General features: G+C 53.6%; 2 protein-coding genes across 2 annotated transcripts; both read right to left on the reverse strand.

Moving 5' to 3' along the window:
• Positions 1 to 11: 11 nt before the first annotated feature.
• On the reverse strand, positions 12 to 9,278 carry DNAJA3 (DnaJ heat shock protein family (Hsp40) member A3). The gene is made up of 12 exons (XM_082199799.1): positions 9,090 to 9,278; positions 8,024 to 8,160; positions 6,242 to 6,325; positions 5,896 to 6,096; positions 5,433 to 5,585; positions 5,005 to 5,152; positions 4,688 to 4,752; positions 4,458 to 4,586; positions 3,755 to 3,870; positions 3,246 to 3,343; positions 1,877 to 1,998; positions 12 to 1,140 (listed from the first exon to the last, which is right to left on the reverse strand). Exons 1-11 carry the CDS (start codon positions 9,259 to 9,261, stop codon positions 1,892 to 1,894), a joined length of 1,410 nt encoding a protein of 469 aa, XP_082055925.1. The 5' UTR covers positions 9,262 to 9,278; the 3' UTR covers positions 12 to 1,140; positions 1,877 to 1,891.
• A 2,838-nt stretch (positions 9,279 to 12,116) lies between these two features.
• Positions 12,117 to 12,922, reverse strand: LOC309519129 (hemoglobin subunit alpha-D-like). The gene is made up of 3 exons (XM_082199963.1): positions 12,759 to 12,922; positions 12,463 to 12,667; positions 12,117 to 12,351 (listed from the first exon to the last, which is right to left on the reverse strand). Exons 1-3 carry the CDS (start codon positions 12,851 to 12,853, stop codon positions 12,223 to 12,225), a joined length of 429 nt encoding a protein of 142 aa, XP_082056089.1. The 5' UTR covers positions 12,854 to 12,922; the 3' UTR covers positions 12,117 to 12,222.
• Positions 12,923 to 14,598: the final 1,676 nt, after the last annotated feature.

Consider the following 14,598-nt stretch of genomic DNA (forward strand, 5'->3'; position numbering starts at 1 on the left):
CAACAAATGGATGGATTCTAAAGATCTTTTTTACAGAGTGTATTTTACATTGATACAGAATCACCTTGCAGGCCAAATGGCTCAGGAGGCTGCACGTGCCGTCTGTTAGCAAGTGAAGGGAGAGAGCTCCAGTCCGGGTGGATTTAATTGCAGGGTGGGGCAGGAATCTTAAAGCGGCCAAATAAGTAACAGCGACTGGATGCAGCAGCCACCTTCACACCCCCAGCAGTCCTGATTGCTTTGTGGCTCAGCTGTGCCCAGCCTCATGGTCAGCTCTTTCAGAGGCCAACGGGGTGCATTCTGCTCTCGCTTCCCCACCATCTTAGGCCAAAAGCGCAGAGGGATGCTTCAAACACAGCAAATTCTATGGGACACACCTTCTGAGTGCAGGTAAATGGGAAGAGGCACGTTGTTGTATTTGACTGCTGCTGTCCTACAAAAAAATGTTGCTGCGCGAAGCAGCTGCTCCCAGCCCCCCACACTGCAACCTCACAAGCTAGCAGCAGAGCAAAGGGGCAACTCATTCAGATGCGTTTCAGACCTACATGAGAAACGCAGAAGATCTCCCTGCCTGCCCACGTGCAATGGAGGAATCCCCGGCTGTTTACGTACAGCTGCTGCAGTCGAGAGAAGCCGCTCTCCTGAGGCCAGGCTGTGCCACAAAACTCTGAAGCCAAATTCCCCTGGCGGCCAAAAGAACCCGGGGTGCAGGGAACTCGTGGACTCTCCACTGCCTCTCCGCTTTTAGGAGCGGGCTGGTGATCTCAGGAGCTCTCTGCGGGGCTTGTCAAAACCTCAGGAGCGCAGGACTGCTAAACAAGACGGGTGCCGGATTTTTGCTGTCCAGGTTCCCACTCGGTGGTCTGCATTTGTCTGGGAAAAGAGGAGGGTCTTGTCCTCTCCAAGGAACCCAGAACCTTTTGCAGCTCCCGTAGGTGACATGACAGAAGCCGCCCCTCCCAAGTCCTGCTTCCAGAGGCGAAAGCCTTCCACCTGTGCAGAAGTCCTGCCAAGCAAGTTCCAGTGTGCCTGTCTAAGATTCTTCTTGCCAGGCTCCTGCGGTCGCTTCACCTCCAAGGAGGACGACACAGCCGCTCGACCTCTGCCACACATCACCCTAGTTTCCGGCAGAACGTTTCCCTGGAGCCAAAAGAAAAAGGGAGGTCTTACTGCACTTCAACTGCAAAGAGCAGCTTGCTGGCAAGGGCTGCCCTCTCCCCATGGAAGTCAACAGACAACCAGCTGTAGCCACAGAGAAGCCTCACTTCCCTGTGACTAGTGGCAGCTGTGGGCCTGCAGGTCAACCCCTCCAACCCTGACATCCTGGGTGCAGAGTGGGCCTCTGCCTGGTCGCAGTTTAAGTGTGGGTTCCAGTCTTTTGAGATGCTTTGCCAGCATCCAGTGGCAGGCAGTTCCAAGGGTTCAGGGCCTCAATTGGCCCTTTCCAGAAGGATTGCACCTATGCAATTCACAAATGAATCTGACGCATTCTACCGACACCCAAAGCCTTATGCCCTCGCGCAGCACAGTCACATGTGGCTTGCAGTAGATGAAGCATCCAGTCTCTTGTGCCCCCACCATTTATTTGTGTGGCTCTTGGGTCACTGTTGCAACCAAAAGCTGGTGGGCTGGGACAGCAGAGAGGAGAGGAAGGCCCAGTGGGTCAAGGAAGGAAGCAGTGCAACAGACAGAGCTGGCACCAGACCAGCTGCTGCTCTTTATGGGATTCTAGGGAGGGAAGAAGGGTCTCCCACCTGGAGGGAAGGGTCTCTGCTACCTTGTCCCCCTCAGCCAGAAGGGCTGCCCCACCCAGCTGCAAACAATTCTGTGTCTGCTCAGCAGCAGTGAGCACAGAAGAACACAAGAGGCCTCCTACCTCTGGCGGGGCAAATCAGGAGCTAAACATTTTCTTAAGTTTAGCTAGGAATCCCTCCTTGTCGTCCCCCTGGGCCTCGGGCCTCTCCTCGCCTGCCCCCGATCTAGTCGTCCCCCTGCCACCTAGACACAAACAGCAGAGAGCTGCGTCAGGATATGCAATTGTGAGATGGTGCTGCTGCTGTTGCTGCTGCCACCCATTGGCTCACCACACCTGGAAACATTTCCTGGCCCCTTCCTGGCCCAAGGAGGAGAGGCAAGGCCGGGGGTGGCAGGCTCGTGCTGGAAGGCCTAACAAACTCATTTCGCTTCAGCCTGTGTTCCATGTATTGGAAGTGCCCTGGGATCAACCAAGAGGGACTTATCCACTATACTGCTTTGCCAATGATGCTTCTTGGCCTCCGGCTTCTTGTTCTCATGCCTAGCTCTCATCTCCAGGCAATATCTTTCCTGCTTCTCACAGGATCTGTTTGCAATTCCAATTCTATCTCTTAGATGCCAACTCTGCCAACCTGGTGCCCCTCCAGCCATTCTGGACTGCCAACCCCATGAACTCCAGGGTCCTGTGGCTGTGCTCCCAGGGGCCGATGGACAATGCAGACCAAAGCATCGGGGGGCCACCTGCGTGGTAACGGCTGCCTGGCTGTTTGGTCTCCTTTCTGTCACTCAGCTGCATCAGGAAATATCGTCCAGACATGAGGAACTCATGGTCCCCTGAATCTCGCTGGACTATGGCTTTTATCATCCTTGACCACTGGCTATGCTGGCTCCTAGGGCTGATGGGAATTGAAATCCAACAACTGGATGCCAGATCTTTACAAGGCAGTTGTGCAAGGAAGGGCATAAACAGCCTCTCCAAGGGCCCCACCCCTTTCCCTTATAGCGTAGGCCTTCAAATCCAAATCATACTGTACCCCCTATCAGGGAAAATGTCGCAAGGAGATCAAGAATGTGAAGATAACTACTTTTAAAAAAATAAATCTAGGCTGTCTGAAATGCCTCTTACTACATCCTATGTCCTCTGGTCCCAAGATAAATACCTCCCTCTTCCTTTTTAAGGGAGAATCGTAATCCTTAAGCTTAAGATGACAGCTGACGGGTAAGGCGACGCTAAGAGATGCCACCTGATCCCTCCCCCAAGTGAGGACCGCAGCACAGCCAGACTCGTTCCTTGTGGCATCTACCAATGCAAAGAGACCTCCATTCCAGCAGGGGCGCAGGTCACCCCGCTGCCATTGCAACTAGGCCACGTAAGTCCCACATTGCCCAGCTCGATAACACCGTAAGCACCACACTGCAGAGTGGGCCATTTAATGAGGATCCCCTGCCACCTCCAAGCGCCCAAAGACGCCTCACAGGGCTCCACTTACCAGTGGCTGTATTGGTGACACCGTTCACGGTCCCTTCCACTTCGGTTTCGTCTTCTGCATAGCTCAGCATCAAGGCTCGCTGGCGGTCTGTCAGCCTCCTGCAGCACAAAGGGGGGAAAGGGCTACCTTGGAGGCATCCACTCAGCAGGAAGGCTCACGATCCTGGGAAAAACCTGAACCGCCTAATGAAGACACCTACAAGCCAAAGGCAGCCTCTTTTCCCCAGTGTCTGCCAGGCTCCCCAAAGCCACCTTCCTGCAGCGCTGGATCCTCTCTTTAAAACCCAGGTGCCTCTTCCCAATGAGGGCTCACTAATAACCAATTATATACTGCTTAAGACAAAAAGGGGTGTGGCCTGAGGAGAGGTGGACTTCCTCCCCTGCATCCATCATTCCCCGCTACATCTCCCAAAACAAAGGCCACGTTGCATTTTGCACCGTTGCATGTCTAACATGCTCCTGCTGAACGCCACCATCCCCCCCAGGCCCCAAAAGCCTCCCCCCACTTACTTGGGAACTTTGATCTTTATGTGAATATAGTGGTCGCCGTAACCGTAACTGTTAACTCTGGGAATGCCTTTCCCACTCATCCGAATCTTCTGATCAGCTTGAATGCCTGGGGGGATCTGGCAGGGAGGTGGAGGAACAGGGTTTATTCAGCATTTTACGTACAACCATATGTGTCCGGTTCTATTTATTTCTCCAGGGACCCCCCCCCCCACCCAGACAAAGAGAATTCAATTTAAAATAAGCACGGCTCCCACAGGAGTATGTAAGCAGCCAGTCACAAAGGAGAGGTAAAGGAGAAAGGATAACAGCACAGATTCAGGATGCAATTCTAAATATGCTTATACAAGAAAGCACAAGTGATCACAGTGGGATTTACCAAGTAACACATGCAGGATTGTGCTGTAAGAGTCAGAGGAGCCTAGGAAGGGGAGGGACACTGTGGCAACATGCGCACCACATGCAGAGTTCTGCAGCAGAAGACGAGGGCGGTGAGAACATACTGTGTCCATTTCCATTTGGACGCAGTAAACATAGTAAGATCAACAGAGCGCCCTACTCCATAGGCTGGGAGATTGTGGCCATCCAGGCTGAGCTCTCTGGAGGGAGACACCTGAGCCGTATCACCAACTGACCAGGACCAGAAGGCGCAGCCATACAGACCACCCGCATGCTCCCTGTCATCAAGCGACCTGCTGCTGCATACCGCAATGCTGATTGTCTCGTACAGACCAGGAGACCTGGCTGTGCCGCCGAGGACAGCTTGTGCTATGGAGACATAGAGGTCCGAGTGGATGTCTGCACCGTCCCTCCGGAACGTAGAGCTCTTCTGAACCTGAATCCAGAAAGAGGGTACAGTTCATGGAGGAGGCGGCAGCAGACGGATGCTGTTTTCAAACAGGGCAGAGAATCATGGGAGCCCAGACAAATACGCACCCGGAAGGTAATGAAGATCTCCCTCTTTCCTACAGGCATCCGAACCGTCTGTCCATCCTCCACACCTGAAGCCAGAGCAAGGGTGTAGTCAACAAGGGCATTCCCCTGGTACTTCCTGCTTGTTTCTCATACGCTACAGGATTCTTAAATCCACAACAGCCCACCTTTGCAAAGGCCCACTCCACCCCAGCCCTCCCTTGATCCATTCTGCAGAAAGCAGCTGTTGTTCCTCTGCTCTGACCCAACCAAGCTTCATTAAAGCATAGCAGCAGCCACCCCATCTAATGAAGAACCCAAACAAGGCAGAGCATGCGGACCTGCGGGAACTGGGACCATCACCACCTTCTTCTGCTTGGTCTGCCCAGAGCCGCGACACATCGCACAGGGGGTCGTCATAACTGAGCCACGCCCGCCACATCGCCGGCACGTAGAACGCATGACAAAGGGACCTGTGTTGATCGTCTCCTATGGGGCGGGGGGGGGGGGGAGAGAAGATGCAGAGAGAGGTGGTGCCTTTCTGGGCATTGTTGCAAGCAGGGATTCTTTCTTCGGCATTTTCTAGGTGTGGGAGTCTCCAGTGGCTGGTGATTCCCAATGAATCTAAATCAAGCAAGCGGAGGGGGAAAGCTCTCTGCCCTCCTCCGAAAAGCAAAGTTGTCCAGTTGGCACAGGCAGGAGGCTCCGCACAGCAGCGAGGTGAGCGGAGCCTGCTTTCCTCTGCATTGTGACCCATTAATACACTTACCATGCCAGTGCCATTGCAGTAGTGGCAGTGTTGCACTTTGGTGCCCGGCTCGTGCCCTTTGCCATCACAGCGCTGGCAGGTGTCGTTGATGTTCACTTGAATCTCCTTGTTGACACCCTTGGCGGCCTGGTTGAATGTCAGTTCCATGATATACTAAAGAGAGAGAGGGAGCAAAGGCAGCCATCACTCAATGCCCAGGCAAAGATCAGGGCCAGCTATTGTGACTCACCATTTTGCACACAGCAGAAGACAGTAATGTGGGGCTAAACGTTTCCCTGTTTTAGGAATGGCCCTGTCTCATAAATAGCGCAATTGTAAATATTAAATCAGGCATTTAATGAATTACTAGTTACAAATCAAATTGGACAACCGGACAGTCAAAACTAGAATCCCAGTCATAATGAACTTTTTCCAAGTAACTTTCCCTTAAAAGCTACACACACAGACAGATTGTTATGCTCACTTCCTGGGGCTGGTCAAAGGCAGTGTGGAAGTCTCCAAAAGGGGACCCTGAAAACTCCCCAAAGATCTTCCTGAACAGCTCCTCTGGATCCACAGATGGGCCGCCACGCCAATATTGTTGCCCGGATCCTGCTGAGCTTGCATCAAAACTGGCTGTCCCATAAGTATCAAACTGTTTCCGTTTCACTTCATCGCCTAAGACCTACAAGGAAGGAAGATGAGGGCTTTATTTTTGCCTCGCAGAGCTAGCATGGCTTGATTGTGAAGTCGTGATGCCATTCTGAGCAATGGGACCACTCCAGAAGGAGCCCACCGTCACCCCCTTGAAAAAACAGCCCCCACGTTACCTCGTAGGCTTCAGCCAGTTGCGAGAACTTCTCCTTCGCTTTAGGGTCATCTTTGTTCGTGTCCGGGTGGTATTTCTTGGCAAGCTAAGCAAAAAGACCCAAATGTGAAGATGAAGCACAAGAGAATCACTGTCATCGCTGCTTCTTTTTGTTACTGATTACAAGATTGTATCTCAAGTCAACTGCATTAGGCTTGTTAGAAGAGTATGGCATCACTCAAATTTTATACCATGCGACAAGGAGGGTTTAAGAGTAACAAATAACAAGAGCTTCATAAATCCAAACTAATTCCCAAAATAATATAGTAACACATATGGTGTTAAAGGTAAAAACTTTCAAAATAAGCTGGCTGATGTAAAGGAAAATATTTTTTTTGGCTTCTATTGTAACATGGAAACACAGTGACCTTTCAAAAATAATCACTATTTCTAGCTATGGTCAGATGATGCAATCTGATGAAATATCTGTGAAAATGGGAGGTTATAGGTCTATTAGCACTATGGCTTAAATCTCAAAAGCATACGTAGGATAAATAGGACTCCAGCTGCATTGGAAAAATATTTACAATTTCACTGGAAGCAAAGAATTACTACCCAAAATCAATATCAATTAATGAAAGGTGGTGCCCTCCCTCTTGAGATACAATTGGTACTGATCAGTGAGCTTTCAGTACCAAATGAAAAAGAAAAACCCTATTCCAGCAGGTCTTTATGGTTTAGGTTTTGCCTGCAGGTCTGTTGCTACTGATGCTCTTGTTGCAGTTTTATCTGCTCTTTTCACTTTTCAGAGTTATTGGTACATTTAGAAGAGCTCATCAGCCTGACTTCCCACCTGTCCACATGCTGAGACACATGGTCCACAGCTGAAGTGTATATGAAGCCTTTCTTTAACCTTGAGTTGTCAGGATTCCACCAATCTCAAGTGTGCAGAGGTTCTGTCCCCCCCCCCCCCGGAGTGGATATGCCCACAGAATTTCTTTTAAACAAAAGCTGAGAAAGAGCTGTTCGTAAAAGATGTGCCTTTACTAGGAAGAGTCTGTTTCCTAGGCATCAAAACACAAAGCTATCCTCAGCCAGTTCTTTTTACATATAGTAATTCAGATACTAATCATTCTCTTTTCTTTTTCGCTTAGTAAGGCCTTCGAAAGTGGACTTCCTTTGTCTATTCTAATCAAGACGAAAACCAAAAGCAGCAGTTAAGAAAACAGATGCCTGTAGCAGACAAGTTGAAAAAGTAATTGGGGAACAGATGCTGAAGACAAAAGGCTGGAAATATCCTGATCAGAGTGTGACACAGAGTGCTGTGTAGGCAAAGCTCTACCATTTCCATTCCGAGAAATACATACCTGCATGTGGACTTCTAATAAGAAGGCACCCTTGATTTTTTAAAAAATAGAAAAACCTGGGACCCTTTACTTCAAAGCTACAAACATGGTTGCTCTTTCAACCACTATGGACCAGTTTGCTTCTCTCAAACTGGTCAATCACGTTAGAATATCCTTCTCCACCATTTCCTAATACTTTAAAAAACCTCCTCCTCTCCACTAGCCCATCCCTTCCTAAAGGCCACTCAAAAATTATCATGATTATTATATGCTTATTTGTACCCCACCTTTTCCCCTGAGGGGGTTCAGAAAGCATAAGGCACTGCAGTTAAACATTTGTACACTGATGCCCTGCAGAAGAGGACAAATGGAACATGCCAGCACCCTGTAACTCCAATGCTACCTTCCTGTTTTGAGAAACATATTTTCTCAAAGACATTTCTTTTCAGCAAACATGCCTGGTAATAGGCCTTCTTGATCTCCTTCTGGCTGGCATTTCGAGGCACTCCCAGGATCTGGTAATAGTCCTCTTTGGCACAGCTTGCAGGGCTGGTATGAAACAAGGCAGCGCAGGCAAGAGGATGATGTATCACGCCTGCAAAAGAACAAAATGGGGTTTTAGGACAACAGACTGTCTCGTTCTTAGCTGTGTGGTCTGTGCAAAAAGCGCCACGAGTCCTTTGGAATTCAGCACACCAATCGGAACAATCCCCCTATCCTAGTCAGCCAGAACTTGGGCACCGTACCTGCCTAACCAAAGTCCATAGGTAAATGAGTAACGGATGTGTTTAAAACCTGCTTTTTCTCCTTCAGCCAACCCAACAAGCACGGATACCTGCCTCATGTACAGCAATAATTACATGCCAAGGATCCTGGGACCCGTAAGGCTGCCACAAGTCACACAGTTGGCTGTGTCCTTGGAGATAAAGGTCTGATTTCTCCAGGAGAGCTGCATTCCCACAACGCCTGGAAGACCCAGGGGTTGCAGAAGGGTGCCCTAGAGCAGTGTTTCCCAACCTTGGGCCTCCAGGCGTTTTTGGACTACAATTCCCATCGTCCCTGACCACTGGTCTTGCTATCTAGGGATGATGGGAGTTGTAGTCCAAAAACAGCTGGAGGCCCAAGGTTGGGAAACACTGCCCTAGAGCAGTGATGGCCAAACTTGGCCCTCCAGCTGTTTGGGGACTACAATTCCCATCATCCCTGACCACTGGTCCTGTTAACTAGGGAAGATGGGAGTTGTAGTCCAAAAACAGCTGGAGAGCCAATTTTGGCCATCACTGTCCTAGAGGGAAAGGGTCGCTGGCCAGGAGCTTGCAGGATAGGGCCAAAAGGGCCCGATCTCGCGGCCGACCAGGGCCCCTTGTGCGGAGCCAAGAAGCGGAAGCCCAAGAGCTCCGGCAACCCCCACGCGGAAGCACCGAAGGCCTCCTCCGTGAATCTCTCCCCCCTTCATGCTGCCGCTTCTCTCCCGTGGCAGGGAGTTCCACCGGCGGTGCCCCGTGACGTCACGCGCGCCCTCACCGGCGCCTCCTCCTCCGAGCCGCCGGGTGGCGGGGGGCCAGGCGGGGCCCGCGCTCAGCCAGCGCGCCACGCGCAGCGCCAGCAGCCTCCGCCGGGCCTCGGCGCTGCCCAGCCGGCTTCCCCCGCCAACGGCCCCCGCCAGCCGCAGCGAGGCGCGCACCGCCGCCGCCATCTTGGGCCGCCGGGAGACGCCGCGCAGGCGCAGGAGAGGCCGCCGGGCACGAGAGCGCCGTTTGCGCAGGCGCAGGGGGGGCGGGGGGCGGGGCGGCCCTACTGCGCCTGCGCCCGCTCGCTCGCCCGCCGCCCGAGACCTTCCTTGGCGGTCACCCTACGCCGCGGCGCCCTGCTCTCCGGGCTGCTCCTGGGTCCTAGCGCCGCCCCGCTCCAGGCTTCGCTTTGCAAGCGCCAAGGGCACGAAGAGCTCTGTGGCGTCGGGAAGGCGAGCGCGTTGGTGCCGGCGGGAAGAGCTTTCGTGGGCGGTGCTTTCCTTTGCAGCTTAGGAGAAAGAGCCAGCGGCTACGCGGATACATACATACATAAACAAAATAAAAAAATTCCTTCCTGTAGCACCTTAAAGACCAACTAAGTTAGTTCTTGGTATAAGCTTTCGTGTGCATGCACACTCAGTGTATCTGAAGAAGTGTGCATGCACACGAAAGCTTATACCAAGAACTAACTTAGTTGGTCTTTAAGGTGCTACAGGAAGGAATTTTTTTATTTATACATACATGTTGTTGTTGTTGTTGAGTCGTTTAGTCGTGTCCGCCTCTTCGTGACCCCCTGGACCAGAGCATGCCAGGCACTCCTGTCTTCCACTGCCTCCCACAGTTTGGTCAGACTCATGCTGGTAGCTTTGGGAACACTGTCCCACCATCTCATCCTCTGTAGTCCCCTTCTCCTTGTGCCCTCCATCTTTCCCAACATCAGGGTCTTTTCCAGGGGGTCTTCTCTTCTCATGAGGTGGCCAAAGTCTTGGAGCCTCAGCTTCAGGATCTGTCCTTCCAGGGAGCACTCAGGGCTGATTTCCTTCAGAATGGAGAGGTTTGATCTTCTTGCAGTCCATGGGACTCTCAAGAGTCTCCTCCAGCACCAGAATTCAAAAGCATCCATTCTCCGGAGATCAGCCTTCTTGATGGTCCAGCTCTCACTTCCATACATCACTACTGGGAAAATAATAGCTTTAATTGTACGGACCTTTGTCGGCAAGGTGATGCCTCTGCTTTTTAAGATGCATGCATACATACAAGCATCTATCTGGCCGAGGGAAGCTGCAGGAAGAGGAACCGGGTCTGGATCTCGCCCCGTCCCCCTTGGAGCTACCAGTCGGGAGGGCCGGGTGCCCGGCGGACACGTCGGAAGGGAGTCGGGGCGGCTGGCTTTTGCGCGCGATGAGCGCCGTCTGGCGGGGACGCCTGCCCGGGCAGAGGCTGTCCAAAGGCGAGGGAAGGGGGTGGGGGGCGTGCCGTGGCTCCAACGGAGGCCGCCCTGCTGGGTCAGCGATGGGGACGGAACTGGGGCATTTGGGGAGGGGACGGAGGTGGGAGGAAGAGGGCACCTGGCAAGAGGGAGCAGGCAGCTGCGCTAGGCTGTGTCCTGCCCGCCCCGTCTAAGGTTACTGGCCACGGCTTCAGAATCGCCCCGTTCCGCTACTAGTGTTTCTCAAACTTGAGTCCCCACTACGCTATTCCGAATGGAAAGCGTAATGCTGGTGGTCAGTAAAAGAGGTTTAAAGACCCTCTCAAGGCAAATCTTAAAAAAGAGTAACATAAACACCGACAGCTGGGAAAATACTGGTCTGCGAGCGCTCCAGTTGGAGAACAGCCTTTACCAAAGGCGTTGAAGACACTCGAACTCAGGGCGCAAGGGAGAAATGTGCTAAGAGGAAGGCACGCTTGGCAAATCCACACCGTGAGCGACCCCCGCCCAGAAACCAATGTCCCCACTGTGGAAGGACGTGTGGGTCCAGAATTGGCCTCCACAGTCACTTGGGGACTCATTGTTAAGGCCGTGTTGATGGAAGAGTCTTCCAGGAAGACCATCTTACTCGGCTACGAGGGGTCGCCAAGGAAACAGGACTACAACTCCCATCAACCCTAGCTAGCAGGACCAGAGTTCAGGGATGATGGGAATTGTAGTCCGACGGCAGCTTGAAACCCCAGTTTGACGGACGGTTTGGCCTTCAGACGGAGGCCATGGCGGGTTGCTGCTGTGGGGCGAGAGGAGCTGCCCCTCGGCTTTCTTTGGGTTCCTTGGACGATGTGCTCCTTGCTTCCATCTCCAAGCTCTGACCTCCGGACCCAGCAGCATCCCACACAAGACCCTCCTGTCCTGCCCAGCGCCCTCTCGAGGGGTGAGGGGCAGAGGGGGACTCTCCCCCCCCAACTGATTTCGGGGAAGAAGCTCTGCGCCCCAAGGAGCCCCACTCCATGGCCTGGCAGCGGGCGGGGGGGAGTATATTCGCTTAGTGGAAGCGCCCTTCTGTCAGCGGCTGTATTCCCATATGTTGCCCAGTTCCAGGGATCCCTCAGTGGTCATCATTCCCACCCCACCTGGGTTCACTTTCCGCTGGGGCAACAGTCCTATGGGGGGTGGGGGGAAGAGAAGACAACGCAGGCAGGCCAGGTCTCCCGTCACCCTCCCTCCCTTCCTACGGTCAGGAGAGTCGTTGGTGGGAGCCTTATACCCAGGGGAGAAAAAAGGGTCTTACTGAAGGCCTGGCCGCCCCTCACTAAAGCCCCCCTCGCTCGAGGAACAACGCTCGCTGCCCCATTTGAAGAGAAGGTCTGAAGGCTCCTGCGCGCCCCCTTCCCGATCACCAAGGGAATACAGCGAAGAGGCTGCTCCAAGGCTTATTAGGAAGGAGCCTGAGGCTCGCGCCCTGAAGATGGACAGCAAGAGGGCTTTCATCCCTTCTTTGGACTCCCCCACCCCCTTTGAGCTCTTCTCCAGAACAGAAGTTCACCGTGCTGAGTCCGGAGCCCCCCCCCTCAACCCTGCCCTCCCCCCAAAAAGTGAGGCGCAACAGAGCGAGGTTCACGCATTTTATTGCTCAGTGGCACAGCGGAGGCGGAGTGCCCGAGACGGGGGGCAAACGGCAGCTCCGAGGCGAGGGGGCGGGCAGCGGGGGGGGGGCTCATCTGTACTTCTCGGTCAGCACCTCGGCCACCAGGCAGAAGAACTTGTCAAAGGCCATGTAAGCCAGGGCGTTGTAGTCTCCGCGGAGGCTGGAAGCGATTGTCACATGGAGGCACCTGGTCAGAAACTGCAAAGGAGAGAAAGAGAGAGAGAGACGGGGGGTCAGGTGGGGGAGGGTCGAGGGAAGACCCAAGGCGCGCGCCCCCCTGGCCCTCGCCCGCCCCGTCGGCGCGCTTGCCTTGAAGTTGACGGGGTCCACGCGGAGGTTGTAGGCGTGCAGGTCGCTGAGGTCGGACAGGCAGCTGCGGATGTTGTCGATGTTCTTGATGGCGCTGTCGAGGGCTTTGACGATCTTCTGGCCTTGGTGGTGAATGTCGTTGGAGCCGGGGCACAGGTCGTAGTGCGGGAAGTAGATCTTGGACTGCATGTAGACCTGGAAAAGCCTGCGGGGAGGGAAGGGGGCCGTCAGGGAAAGGGACGGGGCGGGAGGAACCAGGCGGGGCTTCTCTCCCTTGGCCGCCCCCTCGAGCCTACCTGGTCAGCGCTTCGCCGCCCATATCCTCGTGCTCGGGGGCCAGTTTGGCCCAGCAGCTCTTGATCAGCTTGCACTCGTCAGCAGTCAGCAACATCTTGGCAGCAGGCAGGAGGTCGAGTTGCTCTGTAAGTCCCAGGAGGTGGCGGAGCTGGGAGCCCTGCAGAGGCCGCCGCTTTTATAGCCTCCGCCCGCCCCTTCGAGCCGAGGCTCCAGCCGCCGCCCTCTTATCGCGCAGAGCCGGGTTGCGGGAGAGGTCGCCTGCGCTCGGGCGGAGAGCTAAACTCTCCCCATGCGCTCCTGGAGGGGCTCTGGGCTCTGGCTGCTCCGGGAGGGAGGGAGGGGTGCTTACCCTTTTACCACGACACCCCGATCCCAAGAGCCCCCTCCCTCCAGGCTGCCCCCTACACTCCCCCTTCCGAAACCATCTGGGACATGCAATGACACATGCGATGGCTTATTTTTGTAAAAGAATATATTTTATCGTTTTTTCCCCACATACAGTGGGGAACATTTTAAGCATACCATAGGCAGCAGAAGCTAGTCTGTCATTTCTAGGGAAAAGGTATAACAGCAGCTTAAAGTTGGAAGCATTGCTTAGAACCAGTTTCTAATGTCTATCTAAGTCTCGTCCAATGCGTCTCTCCAGATGTTGTGGTCGGTCTGGGGAACTTGTCTCAGCTGATGATCCCATCTCATGTGAGGGATAGATGCCAAGTGTTTGGTATGGATGTGTTTTAATAATCAAGCTGTAAATTAAATGAAATAATTTAATTAAACCTCAAAAACTGTCTTCAAACCTCCTGACTCGACCTCACATGGCCTGGTCTAGAGCAGGCTTCCTCAACCTCGGCCCTCCAGATGTTTTGAGACTACAATGCCCATCATCCCTGACCACTGGTCCTGCTAGCTAGGGATCATGGGAGTTGTAGGCCAACAACATCTGGAGGGCCGAGTTTGAAGAAGCCTGATCTAGAGGGAGAGTGACTGGCTTCCCTGACCCCACTGGGGCCCTCTCCCCAGTCTCCTTCATCCTTGACTTCCCATCTATCTATCTATCTATCTATCTATCTATCTATCTATCTATCATCTCTGTCTATCCTAAGTCACAAACAACCACCACAACTCCCCTTGGTTTGCCAGTCGCAATGCACACCTAGGGACGGGTGCTGCAAGTGTGCAAGTGATTAAGAGCTCCTTGTTTATTTTTGCACGGCCGAGAGAAAATCTCGCAAGCCTGAGCTTGAAGCGTAGGTTGGAAAGTCCCCCCAAAGAGCACAGAAATGCCTGGGTGTTTCTTGTCCTCCAAGCCCCCTGATCCCCCTCTGCACGACCCCTTTAGACAGCAGGCCTGGGGGCAAGGAAGGGCCCTTCCCTTTCCCCTTCTAGGGCAGCCCCTTTAGGAGTCCTCATCCCCATCCATTCTGCTGCTGCTGCTGATTTCCTTCCCAGTGAAGAATTGGACTCTTTGGCCAGCAGAAAGAGCCAGAGTTGCTGGAGGCCTGAAGGAGGGAGCTGCCCCCAAAGTCCCCTCCCCTCAGCTATCTCCTCAGAGACACAGCCTGCCTTATCCTCCAGCTTGCAGGGGGTGGCCAGGCTGATAGGCGGAGGAGGAGCCTGGGCTCTCAGATCACCCCATCTCTGCGCAGAAAGCCACCCTGGCCTCATCCTGAGGGATGCTCCTGCCTTCTCACCCAACTGGCAGGCACGGACTCTGCGCTCCCTGCTGCTTCGGGTGCAGAGAGATGTATTTTCGGGGAGGCAGCGGAGCTCTGCTTCAGGGCAGAACCCAGGAGGGAAGGATCCCTTCCTCAATCTGTCCAGTGCTGCTCTGACTGCCTC

This window comes from Podarcis vaucheri (assembly GCF_965113315.1).
Source record: "Podarcis vaucheri genome assembly, chromosome: 14".
Taxonomy (NCBI): domain Eukaryota; kingdom Metazoa; phylum Chordata; class Lepidosauria; order Squamata; family Lacertidae; genus Podarcis; species Podarcis vaucheri.